The 9,543-nt window shown below is 41.9% G+C and overlaps 1 protein-coding gene across 1 annotated transcript; it reads left to right on the plus strand.

Annotated features, from left to right (window-relative positions):
- Positions 1 to 851: 851 nt before the first annotated feature.
- cdk8 (cyclin dependent kinase 8) lies at positions 852 to 9,025 on the plus strand. Its single transcript, XM_008300738.1, has 13 exons — positions 852 to 1,273; positions 2,799 to 2,874; positions 3,368 to 3,478; positions 4,171 to 4,311; positions 5,010 to 5,067; positions 5,150 to 5,281; positions 5,398 to 5,541; positions 6,401 to 6,470; positions 6,697 to 6,769; positions 6,929 to 7,026; positions 7,215 to 7,293; positions 7,437 to 7,595; positions 7,939 to 9,025. The coding sequence occupies exons 1-13, from the start codon at positions 1,146 to 1,148 to the stop codon at positions 8,062 to 8,064; spliced, it is 1,395 nt and encodes a 464-aa protein (XP_008298960.1). The 5' UTR covers positions 852 to 1,145; the 3' UTR covers positions 8,065 to 9,025.
- The last annotated feature ends 518 nt before the right edge of the window (positions 9,026 to 9,543 follow it).

The following is a 9,543-nucleotide window of genomic DNA, read 5'->3' on the forward strand; positions in this document are numbered from 1 at the left end:
ATTGTAACTGTCTATTTAATTATGTCTTATCTTTTTAAAGTTAATTCATATTTTAATCTTAAATCTATAAATATTGTTCTAGTTTATTTCTTTTTTCTGCTTGGCAAGTGGAAATACATTTCAATAAGTCTTTTAATTAGTATAAATAATTAGTGTTCATGATCATCTTCTCAAACTATAATAAAGAAGAGTGTCTGGGAGTCTCTAACAGTGCATACTAGGAAACCAGCTTATAAACTTAACATAATGATTTGGGTGAAATCTTAGCCGGTCATTCTTTCCATTCACGATTTTAAGTCAAAATGTCTCAAGTTATAAAAAGTCATGTTTTGTGCCAAATTATACAAAACCTTAATTTTTCCAGCACGTTTCTACCCTGTAGACACAAAAAATCAAATGAGTCTCTTTTGCGCTGTCAAAATATTTTAACCTAAAAAAAATCACTTATTTTGATTTCTTCCCTCTAGTGAAATGATTTCCGTGTTTTTTAAAGATTAACAAGGCCACTATCATCTAAGACAAGACCTAAAAATGAGAATTTACTATGTTTTCTGGTCAGAAGAGAAATTATTGGGGGTTGGGAGCTTCCTACCTCAGGGGGGCATCTTACCCCAGTTTACCCCATTTGTTTCGCATTATAGCACTGGAATATGCCACATTATGACAAAATAGGTCAACTTCTTTTCATCGCACGGTTGTCATGGCTGAATAAACTTAAATTTCAGCTCTAGCGTGGATTTCCACGTGGTGTATCTGCCTTCCCTTTCTCTCTGGCTCTTTCTCTGCTGCAGGGCTGTCTTCACGACGTTTTACGACAATGCCGTGCGCGAATACGCCGTCGTTACCGAGTGAAGTGCGTCTCTTTGGAGCAGATACCGGCTGAGAGAAACGCAGCAACAAGAGAAAGGAATATATTTCGGGCTCGCTTCCACCTGGACTATCACCGAGCACCAACAGCCCCTCCGGAACATTCAATTTGACCCGAAAACTCGATGTGGAAGCTGGGTTGAGGGAAGAAAGGGCCACGCTGGGGAAGGCAACTAGCTGATTTACCAAACCGAGCTCGGTGGAGGAGCCTAGTTGCCTCCCAAGCGACGCTTTAGAAAAGGAAGGAGCGGATACATTCAGCCCGAACAGTGGTGAAAATGGACTATGATTTTAAAGTGAAGCTGACCGGCGAACGAGAGCGTGTCGAGGACCTGTTTGAATACGAAGGATGCAAAGTGGGAAGAGGCACCTACGGTCATGTATACAAGGCGAAGAGAAAAGATGGGTGAGTTGATGACCAGCGAGGCCTCCTGCCAGTGAACCCAGGCCCCCACCTCCCTCCCTCTGCCAAATAAATTTTAATTACTTCTCTCATTTTTCTCCCCTTCAAGTCCACTGGCACTGGAGGCTGGAGATTTATGCAGAGAAATGAGACAACAATGTAAATTGGCTGCACTGTATGGATTCTGATGAAGCCTTCTTATATAAAAGCCCTCATATATTGTCATGTTGGCATCCCCTTTTTTCTAGATGGGATGTTGTTAAGGCGTTTATGATGCATCTATTTTGTCCTCTGTTGCTGATCCACTGTATTTAATTTAATCCTTTCTAGGTGATGTAAATGTAGGATCTAGCAGGTGCATGTGTGAGCACTTGTTGAAGGCATTAGTGGTCCTTTTCTGAGGGAGGATTTAGCTTTAATCGTGCACCAGGTAAATGTATCGCTACACAAACTTACAGAAACATGCCGTCATCCAGAAGGCTTTGTGTGAATGTTCCAAAGTGTGTTTAGTCATGCATATAATACAGTGTCTGTGCAGATTCTCAGTCATCCAGGTTATGCTAATCTGAAGAGCTTCAGTAAAATGCAACTGGACTTCTCTTCTATTTTGGTTCTTAAAACTCAGAACGAAAACAGAAACTTAAAGAAAAAGTGAAATTCCCTCAAGAACCAAAAAAGAGAAGTCCAGTTGCTTTATACTGGAGCTCTTAGGATACATAATGTAATCCATTCTTTGCCATGCTGGAACTTTTAGTCTTTCTTCAATTAGATTTTTTTTCTTAGTTAACAGTACAGAGGTGGCATGAAGTAAAGGGAGGGAAAGGTGGGAATTATGTGCAACAAAAGTCCACAGCTGGACTCTAACCGTAGCCGCTGTGGTTCACGGTTAGTGTGTTAAACCTTAAGGATGCCAGGGTGCCACCCACCTTCCTCTCTGAAACTTTCTCGCCGTTTCCGATGTGATCCATGTCTTAACTGTGTCTGGGCCAGAGCTGGGGAGACCTGAAGGCAGCTTGAGCCTACCAGGCCCATACCAGGCCCATACTAGGCCCATTATCACAACCCGGACATACTGGCAGCCGGAACCACACAAAGGAGCCCTAAAGTGTTTAAAGATGTTTGTGTTCACTTGAGAAGGCTGCTGTTTATGAGACTCTGTGAGCTAAGTTGTGCTGCAGCATTTGGACGAGGCCTGAGGAGGCACAAAGCATGGGTTTATGAGATGATTTAGGCCAGGGGGAGGGAGGGGTTGTAACCAATTCATCCAAGTGAGAGCCAGTCCCAGTGCTCTGTTTGTCCCTCGCCAGCTGCCAGACAGGGCCTGTTTCCTCTCTCCCTCCATTGTTTTGAGCCTCAGAGGTGAGCTTGATTACACAAATCTGGAGGTAATGCAACTCGGCCCCTTCTCAGAGTCTCTGTGCCAGCTGCCAAGTGCCCCCCTTTATGTTTCTGTACAGACATCTCTCAGGGGGCTTGCAGTCTGGTCTGGTGTTGATGTTGCTTTGCCTCTCTCTCTGTGTGTTTGTAGGAAGGATGATAAGGACTACGCCCTCAAGCAGATTGAAGGCACTGGCATCTCCATGTCAGCCTGCAGAGAGATTGCAGTAAGAGCTGCTTGCCTTACAGCTGTCCTTTTGTTTGGTCTGTGATAAACACCTTCATGTCATTCCTAGATGCTTTATGTAATGTCCGAATAACCTTCACAAAGTATTTTTGTCAAGTAAGCAACAGATATGAAATACAAGAACTACAAGCAATCGTGCAGAAGGACAAATTAGAATATCGATATTGTTATTGTGCATACAGAGCATAGACACAATGTCATTAATATAAACTAAGCCCCTCAAAATCAATCCCTAAAACATCGTATGCTAAAAGAAATGCATGATTTGTTGTGAGAGTTTTGTATTTTATTGTATTCACTTTTTCAGGTGGTATTGTGTCCACCTTCTGTATGTACTACGTATGGTAATAGGTGCAGTAGGTTTAACAGGTACTACATACATGAAAATAGGTCATTTCATTATGTCACTGTCATTCATGATTTCTGCATTGAGACTGTGTGGTCGATCTTCTGAACGAGGTTAAATGTTGCAGCTGCTGCGGGAGCTGAAGCATCCCAACGTCATCTCACTGCAGAAGGTTTTCCTGTCACATGCAGACCGTAAAGTATGGCTGCTCTTTGACTACGCCGAACATGATCTCTGGGTAAAAAGCAAACACACAACACACACCGGAGCTGCATGACGCAACTTTTCAACTTTTCTTGTGATCTTTTCTACCTAATATGTCACTTCTAGTAGGAATGCATGTGGATTTTCTTTTTTTCTTTTTTTCATTATTTTAGGCATTTTTTTATTAGTTTAAACAAATGCACACGCTGCAGATTTCCACCCATATATATTAGCATATAATTTAAAAACAGTACTGGTTCAACTAGGTTATATATATGTCCTTGCCTTCTACATTTTTTTAACATATGCGAACATAGTCTCTTTTTTAAATGCACATTCATGATTGCAGAATTATTTATAGTGCTGATGCATATACACATATAAGGAAGGAGACGTGAAATAGCACTAATTATGCATTGCTAAGTCTCATTAAAACACACACATACACCAAGAAGTATACCACATTTGGTAGTTAAATCTCTGGTGCATTACGGTTGGCAGTTACAACTGGCAGAGTATCAGAAGCGAGTTAAAGGCCATTTTCTGCCACAAAGCTGCAACACACACATTCCCCTCCTGAGGAAGTGGAAACACATGGCACAAATATCAGCCTTATGCATCTAGCCTGTTGCAAACGTACATTTGCGACCATAGGGGAAAAAAAGTTTGCATTTCAGTCAACATGTGCTTGCACACCACAGTTACTATTATCTTGTCTTTCCATAGCACATTATTAAGTTCCACAGAGCGTCCAAGGCCAACAAGAAGCCACTTCAGCTGCCTAGAGGAATGGTCAAGTCTCTGCTCTACCAGATTCTGGATGGCATCCATTACCTCCACGCCAACTGGGTCCTCCACAGAGACCTTGTAAGAGGATTGGGGGGAGCAGAGAGGGGAGGGGGTATTTAGGTGGAAAGGAAAACAAGGTTAAACAGTTAATGAAAGATTGGAAGATTGACATTCTGGAGAGAATCAGTAGTGAGCAAGTGAAGTTGTGTCAGTACGCATGTGTTCATAGCTGTGGTTTTCAGATGTTATACATGTGAATGCATGTAGATGAATACGAGTTTGTTCACATTTTTCAGTTGACAAAGATTGATACACAGCAGTTTCTTGATTACTGATTTTAAACTTTTTCTTTGTCAATGTAGTGTTCTCGGTTTTTGATGAAAGGTTGTGACAACAGCTTATAGTTATTTAGATATGAAGGAAGCTTTATAGACTCTTTTTGAAGCATTGCAGTTGGATGCAAAATAAGAATTTAAAAATACCCTCAAAATATTCTAGTGTGTATACATTTCAAAAGCCAGGATGCCAGATTGTCTGCGTTTTACATCCGTTGGCTGACAAAGTGACATGGAAATGGTAGACCTCCTTACTTTTGTGGTGCAGTGGAGCTGTTTGTCCACTAGAGAGCAGCAACAAAGAGTTTGATTTAATATGCAACATTGTAGTGCAGCAACTGGGCCAAACAAAGCTGAATTAATCTCAGAGGGTTTGCCGTCAGATATTTGGATTGTGGAAACATTTTTATCATTGTGTGCTTCTCTGTTTGTTTCCATCAGAAACCTGCTAACATTTTAGTGATGGGGGAAGGCCCAGAGAGGGGTAGAGTAAAGATTGGTACGTATAATGTCGCCTTTTTCTGAGCTGTTTATTGTTTAGGTTTGCCATTAGTTTATTAACTAAGATGTCTATTGTACAGCGGACATGGGGTTTGCTCGTCTCTTCAATTCACCGCTGAAGCCTTTAGCCGATCTCGACCCTGTGGTGGTCACATTCTGGTACAGAGCACCTGAACTGCTGCTGGGGGCTCGGCACTACACCAAAGCCATCGGTGAGACTTGCGCAACACTTTGTGTCTGCGCTACCCTCCATGTGTACGTGTGCAACCAGTTCTACTGATGTGACTGACAGCTTAACTGAGAGTGTGCTGTGTCTGTTTTCTGTCAGACATCTGGGCGATTGGCTGCATTTTTGCGGAGCTGCTGACGTCTGAGCCTATATTCCACTGTCGCCAAGAGGATATCAAGACCAGTAACCCTTACCACCACGACCAACTGGACCGCATCTTTAATGTCATGGGTTTCCCTGCTGGTGAGACTCCACTACTGCCAGACTTTGGGGGAAGATATTCAGAAAAAAAATAATTAGCTCCATTTGCAATCATTACATGCTGAGTTGTTAATGACTTACCTAAAGTGATTCATAGGGGATATGAGTGCTTCCGATTTTCCAAAGTAATTCTGTTAATGGTGTTAACCTGCTATTATAGCTGACATGTTACTGAGTTGCTTTTTCATTGGAGAAATTCAGAGGAAGAATAAGCATTTTCTCTTCCTAGCCGAGGCAGATTATTTCCTCAGTCCTCTCTTGCTCCTATTCGAAAGGCAGTAATGTGGTCTGTGGGCTCTGAGCATCAATCCACAGACACGGTAGATGAAGCCAAGTCACAAACATAGAAACTTTTACTCGCAGGGCTACATTTGGGCCTATATTTTCCAGTTCACTTCAGCTGCTGCTGGTCTGTTTTTTTTCTCCTCTTCTACCGTCTCTGCTGCTCTGGTTGTGTAATTCACCAGTCTGTTTGATAGATTTTGTTTTGTTTCTGCAGAGAATTGGGGCAAATTTGACAGTTTCTTTGCAGTGTTTTGCAATTAAACCCAAGCTGCTTTTTTTTTTTTTTTTTTTAACTCTTAAGGCTTAGAGATAATTGCTGTGATCGTTTAAAAAAAACTTGCTGATAAGCATTTTCTGTTATATAAAAGACACATCTTAACCTGTAAGTCTAAACCAAGACTTGCTATGCTGTTAAAACAAGGGATGGCTGTGGAGAAATGGTAAGAATTTGTATTTTAAAGAAAATTGTAATCCAGACCCTACAACCTAAATAATCTGTTCTTGAGAGGAGGGAGGGTGTGGCATAGTGTAATCCTGTCTTTCCCTCATTTGACAGATAAAGACTGGGAGGACATCAAAAAGATGCCAGAACACTCCACATTGATGAAAGACTTTAGAAGGAACACGTGAGTCTGCAGAGCAACACTGTCCCAGTTTTTTTTTTTTTTAAAGCTCTAAAACAAAGTCGGAGCACAGCAAAGTGTGCAGCAAAGAATGTCTGCTGGCAAAAAGACATTTTTGAGTGCTTTGCAAAATTCTTACTGAACCATGTAATAACTCTGTATGTTCTTATTGTGAGGAAATTGCACTGACAGCATGATGTTAATATAATTTGCTCCTGTGCTTTTACAGATACACAAACTGCAGCCTTATAAAGTACATGGAAAAACATAAAGTCAAACCAGACAGCAAAGCATTCCACTTGGTGAGTTAGAGTGCCTCAGTAATTTCGTACTTACATGTAATTTGCAGAACTTATAGTGCTGTTATGATGGAAACTGCGTATCAGCCATGCACATGTTATCATAGTGCATTAATGAATGGCTTCTTGTTTGAAATTAACATTTTGTGCGCTTTGTTACAGCTGCAAAAGCTATTGACCATGGACCCCATCCGTAGAATCACATCCGAGCAGGCCATGCAGGACCCCTACTTTTTAGAGGAGCCTCTACCCACCTCTGAGTGAGTTACAGCAAACAGACAGTCCATACATACAGTCTGCATCCAGTTTCTCTGTGTTGTACTTGTCCTTAGCTCGAGTCACATGATCAAGGGACGGCTTGAAGTGGCCTCTGAGTTAATTAGCTCCGAGTCATGGGAATAAGTGTTTGAAGATGACAAGCCTCTTTGCCTTTTTTTTTTGTTCTCAGTGTGTTTGCAGGCTGTCAGATTCCCTACCCCAAGAGGGAATTCCTGACAGAGGAGGAGCCAGAGGACAAGGCAGACAAAGTAAATCCATAGTCATTCCACATGCCTATTTTACACACACATATATAAAGAAATATAAAGGGAAACCTACTAAATGCATAAGAGAGCTGAACAGTAATGTATAGAAGTACAATAGTTGTTTTTTCTTTTTTTGTGGCTTTTAGAAGAACCAGCAGCAGCAACAGGGAAACAACCACACAAATGGGGCGGGGCACACTGGCAACCCAGACAACAGCCACGCCCAGGGCCCGCCCCTGAAGAAAGTGCGAGTTGTCCCGCCCACCACTACCTCAGGTGGCCTCATTATGACCTCAGACTACCAGGTAAGACTCTGAAACACTCGGTCGCTGTGTCGGTCGACAAAGCTGAAAAAAATCATCAAGACAAAACATTTAGTTTCAGTCAGTATTGATAATCATTGAGATTTTTTAATGACTTTATTTTTTTAAAACTATAAATAATAAAATAAAAAAGATTTTTCAGGAATGTAACCACCTTACTTTGAATCTAGTACAGAGGTAATAATAATTTTGTGACCTGCAGCCTAAATGTTTTGATTACTGCTGATCACTTCTATAAATGTGTGACAGATTGTTTTTTAAATGTGTGTGTTGAGTCGAGTAACTTGAATGAACTGGATCTCACCCTTTTGTTTTCTCCCTGCAGCGCTCCAATCCACATGCTGCCTACCAGAACCCTGGACCAAGCACATCACTGCCCCAAAGCAGCATGGGATACTCCTCTACCTCCCAACAGCCTCCCCAGTACTCCCACCAGACCCACCGCTACTGAAACAACCCTCCTTCACGTACATGCACACATTTATAGACACATGTACACACACACACAGCCCTCGACCACGCCCACCTGAACGAATGTACTGCGGGATGTGGGGAAGTCCAAGGCAACAACCCACCCCCACCCCACCTTACCCCACAGAGGGCACTTTCTCTGCAGCAGTCCGTTAGGCCAGAATTCCAACAATATTCACCTTTTCCAGATAACACAACATAACCCCAGTATTAGAAACACCGCTATAGAGCAAAACCTGATAGGTGAAACACAAGGCGGGAGGACGAGAAGAAAGGATACGCATTTGAATCCAACTGTTACATAGACGTAATCAAGAGAAGACGGCTCAGTTCGGAGGACACGTGTCGACCTGTGGTGTCATCTCCTCCCCTCTTCTTCTTCACCTGTCTCCTCCACCTACACCCACCTACCTACCCCGGCCACTTACCCTCTTCCTGTCGAAGCTTGGATGAGACTGAAAGCTGCTATGTGACTGCCAGCGTTGACAGATTCCCTGTCCGTCTGTCCTCCTGTCCGTCTGTCTGTCCGTTTAATTTTGTGCGTGCGCGCCCCCCTGTGAGGGCCTCAGCCGAGGACTGAGCTGAGCTGCTGTGAAGCATGCTGGGAGGATGTGGAGCCCCCGCAGCTGTGGCGTTGAGGGTTTTTTTCTTTCTTTTCTTTTTTTTTGTTCAGAGAGGACAAAAAAAAAAATGACAAAAAGATTTTAGTAGTTTATAATTTAATCTGTTTTCATGGTTTTGTTTTCATGGCAAGAGTAGCAAGGCAGCTTGGACTAGCTGAGCGCTCAGCTGCTGTATGCTGTGGGTAAGCCTTACAACATGACGACAAAACCAACCAATCGCATGGAGGATGGCAGATGGAACATGCATTGTACTGCATTGTATTGAAATATTTTACATGAAGCAAGTATCCTGACAATAAAAGTGGAAACATTAATATTGTTGATATTTTAGAAGTGAGTATGTCCAAGCATCATCTTTTTTAATGTTTTTGCCATTTCCATCTGACTCACCTGCGGGGGACATTTTTTGAGTGTGAAGATCAATCACATTAGCCAGACGAAATGGGTATTTAAATTCTCTGCTAGCTAATAGTTATGACACTGGTATTTTATAGATATGCTTTAAAGCAACACCTATTGTCACAGAATAGTTGCTAAAACATATAATACTGGAGTACCTCATTGTCCATTAGATATAACAACTCACTCACCCACTGTGTAAACCTTATAGGGGATTTATTGGATTAAGGTTGTAGACTTTCAGCTAAATTAGTGACAGAAATTTCCTTAAAGATTGTATTTTTATCCTTTATTTGACAGTTGCAGCAAATGTTCTGTCAATTTGGAAAATAGATCAGGGTCTCATTGCTCTGGAAATATGTGTCCATGTGGTATGCACCTCAACTATTTAGATCGCAGGTTGCACCACCTTTGGAAGTTTCCTGTTCAACAAAATG

The sequence above is a fragment of the Stegastes partitus genome, unplaced genomic scaffold (genome assembly GCF_000690725.1).
Source record: "Stegastes partitus isolate 25-593 unplaced genomic scaffold, Stegastes_partitus-1.0.2 Scaffold1580, whole genome shotgun sequence".
Classification (NCBI taxonomy): Eukaryota; Metazoa; Chordata; class Actinopteri; family Pomacentridae; genus Stegastes; species Stegastes partitus.

Coding starts and splice junctions, on each gene's coding strand:
- cdk8 (XM_008300738.1), top strand. CDS start 1,146: ATGGACTATGATTTTAAAGTGAAGCTGACCGGCGAACGAGAGCGTGTC. Junction 2,875..3,367: donor CAGCCTGCAGAGAGATTGCA/GTAAGAGCTGCT, acceptor TAAATGTTGCAG/CTGCTGCGGGAGCTGAAGCA. Junction 5,542..6,400: donor TGTCATGGGTTTCCCTGCTG/GTGAGACTCCAC, acceptor CTCATTTGACAG/ATAAAGACTGGGAGGACATC.